The sequence below is a fragment of the Pteronotus mesoamericanus genome, unplaced genomic scaffold (assembly GCF_021234165.1).
Source record: "Pteronotus mesoamericanus isolate MK-2021 breed Mesoamerican mustached bat unplaced genomic scaffold, CSHL_Meso_final contig_246, whole genome shotgun sequence".
Lineage (NCBI taxonomy): Eukaryota > Metazoa > Chordata > Mammalia > Chiroptera > Mormoopidae > Pteronotus > Pteronotus mesoamericanus.
This window is the reverse complement of record NW_026555104.1, coordinates 3,238,819-3,259,761: the sequence shown is the minus strand read 5'-3', so window position 1 is coordinate 3,259,761 and position 20,943 is coordinate 3,238,819. Positions and strand designations below refer to the sequence as shown.

The following is a 20,943-nucleotide window of genomic DNA, read 5'->3' as shown; positions in this document are numbered from 1 at the left end:
CTCTAAGGTTGACATTATGTATCCTTAACAATTTATTTTTGCTGGGTGTCAAATTCTCTCAGCTAGTTTTGTTTTTCTGAAGTGTTTATTTTGTCTTCATTTTTTGGTAGATAGTTTATTAGAAATCAAAATGAACTAATTTCTTACTGTGCTGTAATGATGTGGCTCCACTGGCTATTGGCTTGCATGGTTTCTAATGAGAAATTTACCTGGCTTTTTTGTAGTTGTGGTGTTAGAAACATTGATCTGACATAATTTGCTATATCTATCCCAAATCAGAAGCCAACTTCTGTTTGAAGTTCATCGGTCTGTGAATATTTGCAAAAGGTCACAGTACTAAGAACTAAGTGGCTCAACCATCTGTAAATCATTTATGCATGTGAAAACAAAGAATCAAAGCAAATGAACTATAGCGTGTTCTGATTAACGTGCCCACTGGAAATTTGATTATAACAAAGAATTTTGAAATGATGGGGAAGTTGTCTGGTCAGTTGATCAAAGATAGTAGGGAATGGATAAATAAATTCCCCAAAAAACTGAATTTATTTATAAAAATGTGTGTATTTATTCTTACATGTTTAAACTTCAGTCACCTTCAAAGATGAATCTGATGCAATTCACCTACTGCGACCTTTTTTCCACTGCTCAAAAAAGTTTTTGAACTCATCAATTTTGATGCCTTTTAGTGCTTCTGCTGTTTTTTGTTTCACCTCTGCCACATCAGCAAAATGTTTCCCTTTGAGGACTTCTTTCAAACAAAAAAAGAAGTTGCTCAGGGCGAGGTTGCATGTATAAGGAGGGTGGGGCAGGGGGGTCATGCCATTTTTGGTCAAAAACTGCTGAACACTCAGCTCAGTGTGGGCGGGTGTGCTTGTAAATCACCCATCGGGAAATGGGCAAAGAGGTTAAAGAGTTTTCAAAAAAATCTGCCAAAGCCAAACACAACCACACCAACTGGTACACTGATACAGATGGGTTCCTCGGACACTCATGTAGTAGGGGAAGCCTGTTCCAGAAGGGACTCACCCTCCAAATGATAATTCTGGTTTTTGGGGGAGGGGGTTCATCCTCATATTAACAGCAGACAGAGCGGACTTCAGAGCACAGAAATTTACTAGAGATAAAGATGGACATTGCATAATGGTAAAAAGGCCAATTCACCAAGAAGACACTGCAGTCCTAAATATGTATGTACCCAATACCACAGCTTCCAATTACATGAGGCAAAATCTATTAGATCTGAAAGGAAAAAGAAAAGTCTCTAGTTTTTTGTTAGAATCTTCAATACTCCTCTCTCAGTAATCAACAGAACTAGTAGACAGAAAAACCAAAAACTACATAGAAAAACTGAACAACATTAGCCAACTAAATCTAACAGACATTTATATAATACTCCCATCACTCAATAGCAGAATGTATCTCTTTTCAAGTACATTTGGAATATTCACCAAGACAGGTCATATCTTGGGTCATAAGACAAGTCATAAAAAATCTGACAAAGTAAATGTTCTAATCATAATAGAATTAAAGTAGTAATCAATAACCAAAAGATAACAGGAAAATCTCTAGCACTTGGAAATGAAATAATATATTTACACAATGCCTGGGTCAAAGAGTAAGTCTCGAGGGAGATTAGAAAATGTTTGAAACTAATGAAATGAGAAACAGGAATGAAAAAAATCCTGATTTCCCAGGTGATGATATCAATCAGGCATTTAGAGCTCTGTGCAGGGAAGAGCTTTTCTCTAGTGAAACTGTTTCCTTTCTCATGGTTTAAAGGCAGTGCTTAAAATTTTGATATGATCCACAATCATCTGGACGTAATAGAGAAAAGTTTACAAGTATTCAATTTCCTCTCTAAGGTTGCTTTTTATGCTATGCTACAGCCAGGAAACCAGGTATAAATGCCACTACTCCACGGAGACTGGCTCCATGTGAATGAAAAGACATATACACCTTTTACCCCTGGTTATTCACCAAGTTTGTCTTGACAGTTATTTCTAGATTAGCCTTACCCTGTAAATCAGTGACCGAATGACTCACATTTAAAACATGAAATTCTGGCCCTGGTTGGTGTGGCTCAGTGGACTGGGTGCCGGCCTGCGAACCAAAGAGTCGCTGGTTCCATTCCCAGTCAGGGCACATGCTTGGATTGCGGGCCAGGTCTCCAGTAGGGGATGCATGAGAGGCAACTACCCATCAATATGTTTCTCTCCCTCTCTTTCTCCCTCTCTCCCCTCCCTCTATAAATAAATTAAGTAAATCTTCTTTAAAAAACATGAAATTCTGGACTTTATGGATAGACAGATAATTTGAGGCATGGGTAGAGACTTTCCCATTTCCACAACTCTGGTGAGATTGAAAGAAATCCTCTGAAATTGAACTGCAGGGCTTCATCTACCCACACTCTCACTCAAAATATCTACTCCAAGAGCCCAACTCTGGAGACAACGTTAATTGTTACTGAGTTAACTGTGTTTTCTGATTGGCAAGGTAGGCAAAGAATGTGCCATGCTCTCATTTTCTTTCCAAACTGCTAGTCTTTTGACTTGCAATTGTTGGGCGGCTGCTGTACAATACCAGAAAGTGAGCACTCCATAAACCACAGAAAAAGCAGTGGGGTTACACAACCTCCTAGGGATTACAAAGAGTTCAGGCAATACTCCGAAAAGAAAAAAGTAAAAATAAAAAAAAGACACTATTGGCTTTTCGTCCTCTGCTTCAACTATAAGACCCAACTCTGTTTATACAAACGATATAGACCTGTTAGCCTGCCGCATTATGTCTCAGAAATGTAAGTGGAAGGAAACCAGTTTGGCAAGATAGTAAGGAAACAAGATAATGGATTTAAGTGACAAAACTGAAAATCCATTCCTGGGCAGTGTTAGGTAGTTTAACATTGCAAGGGGTGGGTGTGGGGAATATGATATCGTGGCAAGGCACTGTTTGGCCACTTGGTTCATGAATTAGTGTAGAAGGAGTAGGATTGTAATCCTGGGTCAATTTTCCTTCATGTTACTTCTTACTATATAGTGGATATACCAATTTTCATTAGCAAAATGATTTTAAAGCCATGTTGAAAAAATTAATAAAATGAATATAAAGTATTAATTACAGAATAGATTATTACCTTTTTTAAAAAAGATTTTATTTATTTTTTTCAAGATAGGGGAACGGAGGGAGAAAGAGAGGGAGAGAACCATTGACGTGCAAGAGAAATATTGATTTGTTGACGCCCCCAACTGGGAACCTGGTCTGCAACCCAGGCATATGTCATAACTGGGAATTGAACCAGCAAACTTTCAGTTCGCAGGCTGGCACTCAACCCACTGAGCCACACCAGCCAGGGCAGATTCACCTTTAATCTCTGTACAAGTATGAAATAGTTTGTCTGGTTTTTAATTAACTGTTCCATGATGCCATTTCTATATCAGAGTGATTGCTTATTTAGCTAAGTAATTTGCTGTATTTTGGTTTTTTGTTCAAAATCCTTCATTAGACCTTGAAGTGTTAAATGAAGCTCAAATAAGAGGCATGTTTCTTGTCTCTTCTACAGGGTCAGTAGCTAATGGAGAGTAGAACAAAGGAATGTTATTGTGCAATCAGAAATGTGTAACAAGAGATTACTATCAAAGACTGAGGCAAGTTCTAACAAAAAAGGTTACATAAAATTGTTGCTTTTTGAGCACATAGAATGAACATTACCTGTGAGATAGTATTGATTTCTAAGTAGGATAAACTGTTGGGAAAATAGACCTTCAAAAATGTTTGTAACTTTTTCTTTGGTCTGCAACTTGGTAAAAATATGTTTATTCTGAAATTCTCATGCTTATATTAGCTCAGCTGAAACAATGACAATGAAGATAAAAGGTTTGGATTCCTAGATTTATAAGTAAATATGATTATTCAATTTAAAAAAGAGGGAGACAAGTAGTCCAAGAGTAATCACGTGAATGTGATTTTTTGGCAGGGTCAACAGAACTGAGATCATAACCTTCTCTGAAAGCAGAAGTCAAAACAGTTAAAGCAAATTCTAGAGATGCAGTAGAGACCAGGGAAAAAATGTGAAGCATTTTCTTCTAAATAAGGAGACCAGTGGATAAAACGTGTTTCTAGGTTACGTGCTTCAAATTTTTCAAAGGTAAGTTCATTGACTTTTTCTGTTTTGTTTGAGGTGGGGATGCTTATTCTTTTTCTTTTTCTTTTTTCTATCATGAAATTAGGAATAAGTCTTTAGGAATTGAATGCCAACCATCTGTGGAGAAACTATCTTGCAAATTAATGGACTATTTGGATGTTTTTTGGACATCTGGTATTTAATGTTGTAAAGATGAAAGCATTGATTTAAAACATAAGTTTTAAAAATTATGCAACTGTTCTACAGTTTTTCAGCCAGAAACTGAGTATAGGAATAAGCTGAAATTTGCTAATAGGTTGTAAAGAACTAAGAATATTGAGAATTAACTTCCAAACCTGCACTGTTTTGAAGTTCTTTACTTTTCTGCACAATAACTTGGGGGAATTCTGAATAAAATTTTTCTGACTTTGAGAATGTTTACCAAACACACTTACAGAAATGCATGTGTTTATTGTTCCCACCTTTGGCTCTCAGGCTCTCCAAATTTTAGAAATGAAAGATGCTTTTCAGGATTTTTTAAAATTATATTTTATTGATTATGCTGTTACAGTCCTGATTTTTCCTCCTTTGTCCCCCTCTGCCCAGTACCCCCACACCCTCAGGCAGTCCCCCCACCATTGTTCATGCCCGTAGGTCATGCTGGTAAGTTCCTTGGCTACTCCATTTCCTATACTGTACTTTACATCCTCATGACTATTCTGTAACTACTTCTTTGTGCTCAGTCCCGTCACCTCTTCACCCATTCTCCCCAAACCCCTCCCATCCGGTGACCATCAAAATGCTTTCCATATCCATGATTCTGTCTCCATTCTTCTTGTTTTCTTAGTTTGTTTGTTTGGTTTTTTTTTAGATTCAGTTGTTGATAGATATGTATATTTTGCCATTTTATTGTTCATAGTTTTGATCTTATTTTTCTTAAATAAGACCCTTTAATATTTCATATAATAATGAAATTGGTGATGATGAACTCTTTTTCCTTGTCTGGGAAGCTCTTTATCTGCCCTTCAATTCTAAATGACAGTTTTGCTGGGTAGAGCAATCTTGACTGTAGGTCCCTGCTTTGCATGACTTTGTATATTTCTTACCAATCCCTTTTAGCCTGCAAAATTTCTTTTCAGAAATCACCTGATGGTCTTATGAGAGCTCCCCTGTATGTAACTAACTTCTCTTGCTGCTTTAAAGATTCTCTCTTTATCTTTAACCTTTGGCATTTTAATTATGATTTGTCTTGGAGTGGGCCTCTTTGCATCCATCTTGTTTGGGACTCTCTGTGCTTCCTGGACTTGCATGTCTATTTCCTTCATCAAATGAGAGAAGTTTTCTTTCGTTAGTTTTCCAAATAGATTTCCAATTTCTTGCTCTTTCTCTTCTCCTCCCCACACCCCTATGATGCAAATGTTGGAATGGCTGAAGTTGTCCCAGAGGCTCCTTATACTATTTCTTGTTTTTTTGGATTCTTTTTTCTTCTTGTTGTTCTGATTGGTTGGTTTTTTGGTTCCTTGTGTTCCATACCATTGATTTGATTCTCGGCTCCATCCACTCTAGCGTTGTTTCCTTGTAAATTGTTCTTTATTTCAATTAATGTGTCCTTTGTTTCTGACTGGATTTTTTTATGCTGTTGAGGTTCTCACTAAGTTCCTTGAGCATCCTTATAACAGTGTTTTAAACTCTGCATCTGATAGGTTGCTTATCTCCATTTTATTTAGCTCTTTTTCTAGAGTTTTGATCTATTCTTTCATTTAGACCATGTTTCTTTGTTTCCTCGTTTTGACAGCCTTCCTGTGTTTTTTTTCTATGTATTAGTTAGAGTTGCTATGACTCTCTGTCTTGGTAGCATGGCCTAATATAGTAGGTGTCCTGTAGGGTCCAGTAGCACATCCTCTCCGATCACTGAAGCTGGGTATTCGAGGTGTGCCCTTTGTGTGGGCTGAGTACACCATCCTCTTATAGTTGAACCTTGATTGCTGTTGACAAATCAATAGGAAGAATTTACCCAGGTCAGTCAGCTGCAAGGACTGGCTATGACCACTGACCACCAACCTCTGCCTTCTGTGGAGGATCAGCTGTGCAGGGGCAGGGTGGTGGTGCTTCAGTGTGGTCTGTAGCCGTCCGCTGGGTACGCTGGTCCTGGGGTTTCCTGAGTGGTGCAGACCAAAGTCAGCCCCCACCTGTGTTTTGCCCAGGCACCCTGCCTGTGCTATAAAGCCATTTGAGATGGCTGATGCTTGTGCTGGGCTTAGAGGTTCCCAAACAAATCCAAGCTGTGAATCTAAGTTGGCTGCTGCTAGTGCCTGGCCTGGGGTTCACTGAAGCCAGCTATTGGTTGCTTGATAGGATTTAGGAGGTTGTGAAGCGTGAACCAAGACCAGCCATTCATATGGAAAAGGAGCTTGGATGGGCCCCTAAGTTGGGTGGGGCAGAGTCTCTGGGGATCTCCATGGCCGATCACACGTATTAGCCATTTGATGGGACCTCAGATATGGCACCAAGTTGCTGGCTCAGTTTGGGTGGATGTGGTTCTTTAATTCTGTAGTTGTCGGTCTTCCATTCAACTTGATTTCTGACAGTTCTGAGTGATGGTTGCTCTATATTTTAGTTGTAATTTTGATGTGGTTGTGCAAAGAGGCAAGCCATGTCTGCCTATGCTGCCACCTTGACCAAAAGTCCTCAGGAATTTTTTTTTACAAAAGTCCTCAGGAATGTATTGAGTCAGAATGTGAATATGTTGCTTTCCTTATCACAATGTTATTTCAGAAACATGTTTCCTGGCAGTAAACAGAACTTTCATGCTCCTAAATTGTAAACATTTTGTTCTGAATTTAATAACCAAACAACAGAAGAATAACCAGAATCATTACAATTATAAAAAGGAATTCATGTGGTTGTTAGCCTTTTGATAAACTACAGAACATCACATGAATTCAGGAAAAGTAGAGTAGGCACTGTTGATTCCCAATGGCACACCCAAGGGGCTGGAGCCAAACACATTTTCACATTACCCTGAGCTGTGGCTGATTCCACAAACAGGAGATCTCCTGCTTGGTCAACATACCCACCTGCACAGCCTTCCACAGTCCCCTTAAAAGTGAATACTCTGAATTCTCTGCACTAGGAAAAATGTATGGGGATCCTCAGCCCTATCACATGGGATACCCTGACCTTATGCTCTTTATTCCCCTGGAAACTCATCCTCCTTCCAATTGTCACTCCATGGGCTTTCTAAGCTCTTTCCTCAGTCTGCTTCTGCCTAGACTTGCCTCTCTGCCTCGTTAAGTAGCTGTGTGTGGGTTCTTCCCCTGACAATGCTCTCTGAGGCTGTCTTGGCTAAAATGCCTCCCATTGAAACTGGATTTTGGACCCATGGCTTGAGCTTTGTCTCTAGGAAACATGAGTATCATCTTGTTCATGAATGGAATGAGAGTTCAGGCAGGGGCACACCCACTCATTACCACGAAGGAGTTCATGGCAACCACATGGTTTCTATCCCAGGCCCACATGGTATACACTTAGAGGGAGGAGACAGCTTGCTCCAAATTCAGGGCTGAAGAGCCAGATTCCGGGTGGAGATGCTGCTCTGTGCCCAAAGTCCTGGACAGTCTTCCAAGTCATCTGGCATGACTCCCAAAAAGCTGGGGATCATTTCAGAATCTCTTTTCTTTCTATCAGTCAACTTAGATGCAGTGTTTCCTCCCACCATGAAGATCTTTTCAAGCACACAAGTCCCACAGTTTTCAGAACAGGCTCAGCAAATCATATTGTGTAATTTTGCTTGATTGTACCTATAGAAAGATGTGGTATGATTGGCATGCACTAAGACATCTCCTTCTGGGAGGTGTTCTGTGTCCTTGGTGTAAAAAAAAAGTGTGCATAAATTCCCCTACCAAACCCTCACCACAACAGCTCCTCCAACACACATACACACAGGCACCCACACACGTATATGATGTTTGTTTAAGGTTGAATATGTTAAAACTGTGACTTGCTGCTTGTACCACGGGGAGGGTTGTGGTCTACTGCTGTACTCCTGGTATAATAAATATTTATATTCTTTTAGTGGTTGCAGAAGGATAACACTGCCCTCCACAGACAATTCTAGGTAGAGTCCATGGAATGTTTTTACACACAAGGCAAAGGGCCCTGGGTGTTTAATCCAGCTAAAGTCTATCCAAGCTCACCCAGTTCAAATGGAATATCTACCCTCCATGTCAAGCCCAAGCTCAAATACATGACAGCCTCCCCATAGGAGCCTATATAATCTATTGGCAAATTTAATTAACTACAAATATGATTTAAAAAATCTAACTTATGTATACTTTAAATTAAAGATTGAACCAAATTTCAGTAATAATCAGAATGCTCAGGATTAGAATTCAACAGAGATAAAGTTTCTAGAAAGTCTTTGTTTTTATGAAGGGATAAGTTTTCATTCAAAAGAAAAGATAGTTCCCTAGGAAAGGACCCAACTTAAAAGTAACCATTAAATGAATATAAATATTTTTATATCTTTGGAACAGGAAATAAAACATGGTGGGGAGAAAACTTGATAAAGTTCAGTAGAAGTAAGAATGTGGACAAAACTAGAAGCAAAGAAAAAGCAGGTTTAACATGAGAATAAAACACAGTGAAAGATTCTCTGAAACAAGAATTTATACATTATTAAATTCACCTCTTAAAAATATAGTATCTATCAGTTTGAATTTCTAAAAATACAGTAACTATGAATTTTCTATACATTAATCATTTAAAAATTCACCAGAAGGTTAAAAATAAAGGAATGAATAGAGCTACATCAGGTACATTTTAAGCTAAATAAACCTAATGTCTCTACAGTAAAGCAATGTTTTATTCACCTAACAACTTTGCCTTTAAGTGCACAAACTAAAACCTAACAAAGATAAAATAAGAAAATGGCAAACCTATATCAGAATGGAAAATTTTAATAGAATTCTGTCATGAAATGATTAATCTCATAAATATAACATAAAAAAGGATGCTGAAGATTTGAAGAACAAAATTTAAATGATTGACTAGCTATATACCAAACAACCTACAAGGTGATATACATTTATTTTGAGTACACATGGACTATTTCCAAATATTAAAATAGGCTGCACCACCAAGAATGTCTCAAGGAATTTCAGAGAAATAATATTTCACAGAGTAGTATATAGTTCTTCTGACTATAACATGATTAAGTTAGAATTTGAAAATAAGTATTCGCTAAAACCAAAGAAACATCAATATTATACAAACTAAATAAGCAATCCTAAGTCTATCTATGCTTGTGGTCTATCACTACAATCATGTTGTATGGAAAAAAAGAAGCAACAAGTAACATACAACAGCAAGCATCCATAACTGAGATGCCTGGGGTGAGTTGAAAGAGGTTCTGCTGATCTTGCTTAGGCTTGTTCTACTCCTGGGGGCTTGGCTGGCTGTCCTTTGATGTGGATGAAGATCTCCTGGGGTGACTGGGATGACATAACTGTTTCATGTGCCTTTCATCCCCCAGGACCCAGTTATGCTCTCATAGCAGTGGAAGAGCCACAGAAAGAAGCAGGTATACCCAAAGCCTTAAAAAGTCTAGGTTCAGAAATGGGACATCTTGCTAAGAATGGAACCTCTTCCTACTGGTCAAAGTTGCCATGCACCTTTACAGAAGGAACTCCAAAGTTACCAGACAAAGGGTGTGGGACACAAGTCAAGGTGATAAACTGGGGCCACTATGTTGAATAAGAATGGTCAGAAGTGGGCACCCTTGTCTTGTTCCTGATCTTAGAGGAAAAGCTTTCAACCTTTCACCATTAACCATGATGGTAGCTGTGGGCTTTTTGTATATGGCCTTTATTATGTTGACATATGCTTCTTTCATCGCTAAATTTTTGAGGGTTTTTATCATGAATGGGTTGTATTTTGTCAAAGGTTTTTTCTGCTTTGGTCATAAGATCAAATGATCATATGATTTTTATCCTTCATCTATTCATATGGTGTAGAACATTTACTGACTTGCATGATGTGGAACCATCCTTGAATCTCAGGGGTAAATCCCACGTGAACATGGTGTATAATCCTTTTAATGTGTGATTGAATTCAGTGTGTTAATATTTTGTTGATATTTTTTGTATCTTTATTCATCAGGGATATTGGTCTGTAGGTTTCTCTTCTTACAGTGTCATTATCTGGCTTGGCATAAGGGTAATGCTGACTTCATAGCATAAGTCCAAGGATGTTTCCTCCCCTTGAGTTTTTTAGAAGAATTTGAGAAGAGCTGGCATTAACCCTTCTTTAAGTGTTTGGTAGAATTCACCAGTGAAGCCACCTGGTCCTGAGTTTTTCTTTGTTGGGAGGTTTTGATTATTAATTCAATCACTTTACTCATTATTGTTCGTATTTTCTATTTTTTCATGATTCAGTTTTAGTAGGTTGTATGCTTCTAGAAATGCATCCCTTTCTTCCAGGTTATACAATTTTTTAGCATATGGTTGTTCATAGTAGTCTCTTATGATCATATTTCTGATACGAACTGTAATGTCTCTTCTTTCATTTCTCATTTTATGTATTTTTGTCTTTTTTTTTCTTTGTCTAGTTAAAGGTTTGTCAATCTTGTTTATCCTTTTTAAAAAACAGCTCTTAGTTTTCTTGATATTTTCTGTTGCTTTTATGGTCTTCATTTCACTTCATTCTAATATTTGTTATTTCCTTTCTTCTGATAACTTTGGGCTTATTTTGTTCTTTTCTAGTTTCTCGAGGTATAAAGTTAGGTTATTTATTTGAGAATTTTTCTTAATATATACACTTATCACTATACTTCCCTTTTCTAATTGTTTTTGCAGTATCCCATAAGTTTTGGCATGCTGTGTTTGCATTTTCATTTGTTTCAAGATACCACTTGATTTCTCTTTTGAGGTCTTCTTTGACCCATTGGTTGTTCAGAAATGTGTTGTTTAGTTTCCACATATTTGTAAATCTTCTAGCCTTCCTCCTGTTGTTGATTTCTAGTTTCATACTATTATGGTCAGAAGACAACTTCTCCTTGATGTAAGACCTAGAGAAAACACACAGCGAAAACTGCACTCTCCTGGCACTTTGCAGTGGAGAAAATCATTTAGTTTGAGCAGAGGTGGGAAAAAAGTACCCTCTCTAGGAACCAGGCAAATAAACCACTCTGATACCAGAAAAGAGATCTCTTCTTCCTGATGTCTCTCCAATTCTGTCTCCTGACAAATTGACATCATGCCAGCTGGTGAAGAAAAATATCCACTGGGCCCATATGCATCTTTATAAAGCAGGCTGTGAAGGGAGAATTTAGAACTGAGAGGTGATAAATTGGTAACCAGCACAGTGGGTAACAAACAAACAAACAAACAAACAAAAATAGTGACATAAAAGTGGAGGGGTAAAGGGAAGTGTATACTAACAATATAACGCTAACTGTGGAACACTCGGAGGCTAAGCCCTCGTTCAGAACGCTGGGGGTATCAGGCTACTTGACATTGTGTTTGCAGGATGTGTCTTCTCATTAAGATCTTTGCATTTACTTAAGCTTCTCCCTTTTCCTCTTATTTAACAGGGCAAAATGAATAAGAGAGAGATAAGTGTGTGTCAACAGACTTGGGCCTTATTACACAAGAACTTTCTTAAAAAATGGAGAATGAAAAGAGAGTCCTTAATGGTATGAATTTGTGTCTCTTTGTATTTATGATAAGAAAGTGTACATTCCTTGGGAGGTATCTCCGCTTTGTTTATTTCCCCTCAAAAAACAAAACAAAACAAAACAAAAAACACCTTTATACAACACAAAAAGCTGTTCCTCAAATCACATATCTTTCTAAAGATATTTCAGTTAACATAGACTGGTAATTTGAAGTCTGGCAGTGCTGAAGCTGGTCAGCAACAGAAAACCCAACAATTGCTTTAAAGGTCTATGGTCACACTTCTTACTAATGTTCCCATGCATAGATACTGAGGTTAAGATACCGGTATTCTAAAGATGTGGTAAACAAATCAACCTGCAGAAATAGATAACTGGTATTTTCTCTTTTGAACCTTTCTCTTTTAAAACAAGTAAATCATTCTCTTTAAAAATAGTAAATAATTTAGAAATGTGATTAATGCCAAGAAGAAAATTAATATTAGAACTTGTAATAATTCCAAATAACAAAAATCCTGGTTAAACTTTGGTGTCTTTTAAAGTCAGATAGGTATAGGTAAGTAGTATTTTTAACTAAGTTGGAATTTTACTGTATATCTGTTGTGAATTTTTTCCTACAATCATGCATTTAGGAAATAGAATGATTTCTTACTGGAAGTTTTTAAGAGACTAGTATTGATAACTAACCAAGATAGTGTTTCTCAGATCACCAACATGCTATTGAGTTTCCAATACTAGAACCATGGCACAAAATCAATATATTACCACTAATTGAACAATGCCTTGAAACTGTCTCTTAAAACACAAGCTTTTAGCAGAGTCAAATCAAATACAGCAGACTTTGGAGGTATTGCAAGATCAGTTCCAGACTCTGTAATAAAATGAGTATCACAATAAATGTAGTTATAATCTTTCTTCTGGCAGAGGCCCTTGCCTTTAATTTGTTTAAAAAAAAAAAAGTGCCATCTGGGAAGTACAATAAAGCAGAACACAATAAAACGAGGTTTGCCTGCATAGCATAAGTCAGTCACCACAGTAACAACAGCTGATGATCATGTATGATAGCTTGCCTCTCAGTGCATGCTTTAGACTGGTGCTGTGCAGGAGAATTTTACAAAACATTTAAGGAAGAGATAACCCCTCTCCTTCTCAGACTATTCCAAAAAATCCAAGAGAAGGGAAGACTCACAGACTCTTTCTATGAGGCCAACATTACCCTGATCCCAAAACCAGATAAAGACCCTACAAAGAAAGAAAACTACAGACCAATTTCGCTGATGAACATAGATGCTAAAATCCTCAAGAAAATATTGGCAAACCGCATCCAGCAATACATTAAAAAGATTATCCACCACAATCAAGTGGGATTCATCCCAGGTATGCAGGGATGGTTCAATATATGCAAATCAGTAAATGTGATACATCACATAAATAAAAGACAAGACAAAAACCACACGATCATCTCGATAGATGCAGAAAAAGCATTCGATAAGATACAGCACCCATTTATGATCAAAACACTCAGCAAAATGGGAATAAATGAGGCATTCCTCAACATAATAAAGGCCATATATGAAAAACCTACAGCCAATATCATACTCAACGGGCAAAAACTGAAAGCTTTCCCACTAAGATCAGGAACACGACAAGGATGTCCGCTCTCACTTCTTCTTTTCAACATCGTATTGGAAGTCCTAGCCACAGTGGTCAGACAAGAGAAAAAGATAAAAGGCATCCAAATAGGAAAGGAGGAAGTAAAGCTATCATTGTTTGCAGATGACATGATAGTGTACATAGAGAACCCTGTAGACTCTACCAAAAAACTCCTCAACCTAATAAGTGAATTTGGCAAAACAGCAAGATACAAAGTCAACACTCAGAAATCAAAGGCATTTTTGTACACCAGCAATGCAATAGAAGAAGAAGAAATCAGAAAAAAAAAAATACCATTCGATATAGCAAGAAGAAAAATAAAGTACCTAGGCATAAATTTAACCAAAGACATAAAAGACCTGTATGCAGAAAACTATACATCATTGAAGAAAGAAATTAAGGAAGACACAAATAAATGGAAGCATATACCGTGCTCATGGATTGGAAGAATTAATATCATCAAAATGTCCATACTACCCAAAGCAATTTATAGATTCAACCTAATCCCTATTAAGATATCAATGACATATTTCACAGAAATAGAACAGACATTTCAAAAATTTATATGGAACCATAAACGACCCCGAATAGCCTCAGCAATTTTGAGAAAGAAAAACAAAGTAGGAGAGATCACAATACCGGACATCAAACTCTACTACGAAGCCACTATACTCAAAACAATCTGGTACTGGCACAAGAACAGACCCATAGACCAGTGGAACAGAATAGAAAGCCCAGAAATAAGCCCAGGTCTCTATGGGCATCTAATATTTGACAAAGGGGGCAGAAGCATAAAATGGAGCAATAACAGCCTCTTCAACAAATGGTGTTGGGGGAGCTGGACGGCTACATGCAAAAAATTGAAATTGGATCATCAGCTGACACCATACACAAAAATAAACTCAAGATGGATAAAAGACTTAAATATAAGTCACAACACCATCAAAGTCCTAGAGGAGAACATTGGCAGGAAACTCTCAGATATCCCACGCAGCAATTTTTTCACTGATATGTCTCCTAAAGCAAGGGTCATAAAGGAAAGAATAAACAAGTGGGACCTCATCAAAATATGAAGCTTCTGCATGGCTAAAGGAAGCATCAGCAAAATGAAAAGGGAGCCAACTGTATGGGAAAATATATTCGCTAATGATAAATCAGATAGAGGTTTGGTCTCCAAATATATAAAGAACTCACTCGACTCCACTCCAAGAAGACAAATGATCCAATCAAAAAATGGGCAAAGGACCTGGGCAGACACTTTTCCAAGGAGGAGATACAGAGAGCCCAGAGGCATTTGAAAGGATGCTCAGAATCACTAGCTATCAGAGAAATGCAGATCAAAACCACCATAAGGTACCACCTCACACCGGTCAGAATGGCCATCATAAACAGATCAACAAACAACAGGTGCTGGCGAGGCTATGGAGAAAAGGGAACCCTAGTCCACTGTTGGTGGGAATGCAGACTGGTGCAGCCACTGTGGAAAGCATGTGGAATTTCCTCAAAAAGCTGAAAATGGAACTTCCTTTTGATCCAGGGTTTCCCCTCCGGGGCAATACCCTAAGAATCCCAAAATGCCAATTCAAAAGAACCTATGCACCCCAATGTTCATAGCAGCACAATTTACAATAGCCAAGTGTTGGAAGCAACCTAAATCCCCATCAGTAGATGAATGGATCAAAAAATTATGGTACATTTACACAATGGAATACTATGCAGCAGAAAGAAAAAAAGAACTACTAAACTTCGCGACAGCATGGATGGAACTCGAGAGCATTATGCTAAGTGAAATAAGCCAGAGAGTGAAAGACAAATACCATATGATCTCACCTATAAGTGGAACCTAACCAACAATACAAAGATGCAAGGAAAATAAGACCAGCAACACTGAAAGGAAAAGAAATCAACAGAGACAAGAGGGAAGGAGGGAGGGAGGGCAGAGAAAAGGAAGGGAAGGGGAAAGTCAAGGAACATATAGCAAGGACTCATGGACAAAACCAAAGGGGAAGAGCTGAGGGAGGGAAAGAGGGAGGGAACAAGGGAAAGTGGTGGGGGGTAGGCAGAGACAAATGTATTTGAAAAAATAAATTAAAATAAAATTAAAAAAAAATAGACTGGTGCTGTGGATCAAAAATTTAAATTCCTATTTATAGTTCATTGGAATGGCAGAAACTGCTGAAATTCATGTTGTCCATGTTTTTAATGGTTTATGATGTGAAATATATTGAAATTAGAAAAGTGAATCAGATGAATATATGACCAAATGGTTGTGGATGACTGATTTGAAATCATTGTTTTCTTTATTTTTTTCTCTTGCATTGTCTAGGAATGGTTGTCCTCATTGTTGCTACTACTCTCTCTGTACCTATATCCTAATAGTCATGAAGTTTATGATTTTTCTTCATTTCCTACCATGGACCTGGGACGGATAGATTCATTTAACCTATCTTCATTTACTATTGCATACACACCTATCACCCATACAAGCCAACAGATAATGAATAAAGTAGCCTCATCCTCCTCTGTAAATGGTGAGTTTTCTAGCAACCTAAGATGAACCCCTGATGTCAATATTTGGTTCATTTGACTGCAGATGCATGCATTTCATTTGCATTTCAGTTGATAAATCTTGTCAATTGTCATAATTTCTAGATTATGTGTAATGTGGCTCTCTTTGTCCTTTGTAGGAAATAAGCCATCACTCAATATCAAAGTCAAAACTGTGAATGCATTTCTTGCCAACAAGGGATTACCACTTGAAGTGCATAGTCTTTCAAAATAGAAATCTGCTGATCTTGTGTAGGATTTGGGGATGCATAGAATACACAATTCAATAGACATTGAGAGTAGAGGTGTTTAGCGATTTGTTGACTGGTAGCTGTGGAAGCCTTTGTTCCTAGAATGAGACTGTGGCTCTAGTATTTGCTTATTCTTATCTACAAAAAACAACCAGTGTTTTCTCTTCTTAAATTTGAATATAGGAATTTTATCCTCACCTATTACTAACAAAAAGATTGTCTTACTATAGTAGAAGATTCTATTAAAGAGTATTTTATGTTTCAAGTTTTCACCCTTCATTGGGTGAAAGTGTTAGGGTACTTTCCAATGAAAACTAAGATGAACATTCTTACTGTCAAGATCATGTCTGTAACAATTTCCTGAAATTTGAGGTGAAGCAGCCTAGCGCAGAGGCAAGAGAACTGAACAGAGAGTCAGAGAACACTTGACTAAAGTAGCTCTGCGTTAGGTCTATTGTACATTTTACAAGGCGTCAACTTGTCTGAGTCTCACTACCACCATATTCAAAATAAGGTTATTGATATTACAAATTTCATGAATATTTCAGTTGAGAGTGAAAGAATCCTAAGTCATCTTATCTTAAGAAAAAGGAGCATCTTTTGTATAACTTAAAGAAAAAAAGTATCAGTGCACAGCTGGGTGGAAGAGTGTCAACAATAAAGGAAGGAATATGTCTCTTCTTCTCAGGTCTATGGTAATGCATGCTGCCTTCATTCACAGGTTGGCTCTCTCCAGGTAGATGCAGAGCCGGTCTTCAGAATCTCTAGCTTTAAGCTCTACCACATAAACAACTCTAGTGAAAGGAATACAGATCTTTCCCAACAGTTCAAAATAATTTCAGAGATTATGCCCATTGAACCAAATGGTCTACTTTAGAGAAATCTTCATCTTGATCCTTCAAGAATTAATCTCACTGGAAGGGGGATAAAGTATTGTCATTGCTCTGTGGTTGGGTTCCCAGGTCACCCTGTGAATTACATCCAAACCACATGCTTTGTGAATGGAAGAGGGGCAGTATCCTGGATGAATTTTAGGGTGTTTACTAGAAGGAGGACTGTATGTCAGGCAAATAAAACAGCAAGTTGTGTTTGTTTTTTACAGATACAAATGCAAACTTCAAAGGGGAATCTATGGTGATTGCCCCATAAATGTGAATTGAGTTACAATTTAAAAGTGGCTGACTGCTTGCACAACTTTGTGAATATACTGAAAACCATGAAATTGCACAGGGTAAAAGGATGAAGTTTGTGAAATTAAATCTCAATTTTTTAAATGAATTTAAAAACATGACTTAGAAGTTACGCAGTATTAATATCAGGCACCATAATTCCCTATGCAAGAGTATTATTGTTAAGGGAACCTATGACTCTTGCTCCTCTCAATCACTGGAAGTTATATAATGCATGTTTGTTTGTTTGTTTGTTTGTCAACCTCTGTCCATGATTCCGCTCTAGCCTAGGTAAACATTAATGCTGTGTTTGGATTCTGACCCCTTATCTGAATTCAGTATCCAGAAGTCACCCACTCTATAGTTTGCATTCAGGCCCTTGCCATTGGAGTTTCTGTGACTACAGTTCCAGATTATGTGGGACCTTTCCTTCCTGTCCGTGCTTGTCTGCACACAGGCCAGGTGGATGGATGTCGACATGCCAGGCTTTCCCATGGAACCTCATCAAATGTCACACCGTTATTTCCACTCAAATGAGTGTCTACAGTGTGCATCTTGCCTACAAACACTAAATCCACTTTTGATTCAAAATCTTAACCTGATCCAACAGTCCACCTAAGACCTAGTCTCTTAGTCTATCCTGAGATGTGTTTATTCTCACTCTGTTTGAAAGTGTCTTCCTGAGGGTCCCAATGTCATGAACTTGTCCTTTTCAACAACCCCTTTGTTAAAAGTCACATGCAATTGTGATAATAAATATTTATTAAATGACTACTGTGTGCAAGATCTTTACTTAGAGTTTGTCTTTACAATGAATATGTTGTTATCTTTATTATACAAGGTAATTGCAATTATGATAATGAATATTCATTAAATGGTACTATTTGCTAGATTTTTAGAGACTTTATTCTATAGTAATAGAATATTATAATAGTATTATTCTGTATTATATTTGTATCTGTATTATGTATTAAAATCTTAACTATTAATAATTGATATTGTTATGTTTGTTTTACAAATGTAGAAATTGAATAACAAAGATTAAGTGACTTGATCATGATTGTACATATTTAAGGACTAGATTCCAGGGGAAAAGAAGAGTTAATTCTATCAAAATACATGCTGGCACTCCCTCCACCTTTATTTTTGACATTCTCTCCCCAATCTAGAAATTTTCATGTATTCCTTCTCATTTTTCAGTCTTCATAAAGCATCTGTGTGGCACCAAACACAATATTAACAAAAAAGAGGGATTATTTTAGTGATATCAACATAGTCGCTCAACATATTTTTTAAGTTTTCACTCTTTTTTCCAGTATATTAACCATACTGTGAGCACTGTTAAAGAAAAATGAAATTATATAGTTATTTCCACCTGATATAAACCAGTACTTATTGTGATTTGTATGTATGTGTGTGTGTGTGTATGCTACCATTTTAGATTTACTGTTATGCTAATTCTTCTGTGAATAGTTTAATTGGTATGGTATATTATATGTAATTGAAATGGGTTCAATCATTTCAACATATGAAAATAACTAATTTTCATATATGCCTTCTGATTATACATTATCTGGATAAAATTTTAGAAATGTCTCTCCCCAACTTTTATTGTTCCTGACTTACACCAAGTCAATATTTGATTTCATTTTATTTCCATAAAGAATTTTAGTAAAAGCAATTGAACATGAAACGTGAAGATAGTCTCCTAGTAATTTACTAACAATAATATTCCCATCTTGTAATGGCAGGTAAAGAAGTCTTTGGAGTGTCTGATGTAGAAAGTATTGAAGAATTCATGAAAGATTATCCTGGGACAGTAGTAAGAGTCATCTTTTCTAATACATTCTCATATCATTTGAAATTCAGTATGGGACATGGAACATTAACAAAGAAGGAACACAGGGATCATACAGGTAACTGTCTGGCTGTCCTATTCCGCTGCTTTCTATTTCAACTATGTCATAAGCTATACGTGGGAATAGATGTTGGTACAGTGAATTTTAAAATCTTTATCTGTAACAGTGATGTCAAAAGCCCAATGAACACATTTCAAAAATGTGCGTTGATTTTGGGGTATACAATACTATATTATATAGTAGTTTTACATATGTGTGTTCATATTGATATATACATATATGTATAGGTACACACATATGTATACATAGGAGTATATGTAATATATTATTGCTGAAGAAAGATAAAGTTGTTTATGAGTGAAATAGAACAAACTTCCCTTGACATGTTTAACAAGCCTACATGAAAGTAAAGAAAACGCCAAGGGGCCCACGTGAAGATGACATCAAATTCAGAGGGATTCATTATTAATGCTCTAAGATTTTGCCAATCTCACTAACCAAGAGGTTTAGATTTCAGTAGCTACATTAGGACAAGTGAATTTACATGAGGTGAAAATTCCTGTATTAATTTGGAACCTGGAAAGGCTATAGACTCGGTAAAAGAGTGGACAAGAAAAAAATTACCTATTGGCAAAGGAAGAACAAAAGGAAGCTTGTTTGCTCATTCTGGCCTTTGGATGACAGAAGCACTCCCCCAACCTTCCCTTGAGGTTGGGATTCTTATCCACCTCAACTGCCTGTTCTGATAAATTCCAACAACAAGTATAGGGGATGTGAACCTGGGTTGCTCAGGTACTGGGGTGCCTAGCAGAAGAGGTTATAAGTCTTCTACAGAAAAACACAACCTCAACTTAGGCCAAATATCTTTGAATATTAATGTACAGTCCAATATGAAAAGTTAAAGCACCATAAGTGAGTGTCAGGAGAACCAACAAAGCAGGATACATCTTTCCCAGTGGCATTATAAAACTAAGAATATAAAATAAGCATATCTAAAATGTTAAAAAAATAAACGATAGACTCAAAAACATAAGAAAGGAAAAAAGAACCATAAGAAACAGTGCTAATAGCAACTAAAATTTAAGATAAGATCACTATTATGATAAAAGTATAAAACTTAATTTTAACAGATCCAAGTAAATGGAAGGATATGCCATGTTCCCAGAGACATTTCTCATAGATACTGTATTAGTTTTCTGTGGGTGTGTAACAAATCATCACAAACAACACTCATTGGCTAGCTTACAGTTCTGTAAGTAGGCAGGCTTGACTGGGTCTCTGATTAGGTTCTCACAAGCTAAAATAAAAGTATTGACCAGGCTTAATTCTTCTCTTAGGGCTCTTGGGAAGAACCCACTTCGAAGTTCATTCATGCTTTGACAGACTTCAGTTCCTTGCAGCTGTGGGACTGAGTTGCTCATTTCTTTTCTGATTGTCAGGTGGGGGTCCTTCTCAGTAACTAGAGACCACGCTCTGGTTATTGCATGTGAAGCACTCCATCTTCAGAGCCAGCAAGGGCACAGTGAATCTTTCTTTCTTCAAATCTTTCTGACTTCCTCTTCTCCCACCAGCTAGAGAAAACTGATTTGAAAGATCAAATGAACAAACTGAACTAACTAGCAAAATAGAGACAGACTCATAGATACAGAGCAGGATAATGGCTATTGGTTGAAGG

General features: G+C 37.2%; 1 protein-coding gene across 5 annotated transcripts in view; it reads left to right on the top strand.

Moving 5' to 3' along the window:
- ABCA8 (ATP binding cassette subfamily A member 8) overlaps nucleotides 1–20,943 on the top strand; it is a 77,255-nt gene that overhangs the window by 2,130 nt on the left and 54,182 nt on the right. Inside the window, exons 2-6 of one of the 5 annotated variants that reach the window (XM_054573096.1) lie at nucleotides 3,166–3,375; nucleotides 3,971–4,141; nucleotides 11,709–11,810; nucleotides 15,769–15,973; nucleotides 19,161–19,325. In XM_054573096.1, the coding sequence (XP_054429071.1) occupies nucleotides 11,715–11,810; nucleotides 15,769–15,973; nucleotides 19,161–19,325 (466 nt within the window). In that variant the 5' untranslated portion in view covers nucleotides 3,166–3,375; nucleotides 3,971–4,141; nucleotides 11,709–11,714. Of the gene's footprint in view, nucleotides 1–3,103; nucleotides 3,376–3,669; nucleotides 3,871–3,970; nucleotides 4,142–11,708; nucleotides 11,811–15,768; nucleotides 15,974–19,160; nucleotides 19,326–20,943 lie in introns of those variants that run through there. The other 4 variants (XM_054573095.1, XM_054573094.1, XM_054573093.1 and 1 more) reach the window with 4 other exon arrangements.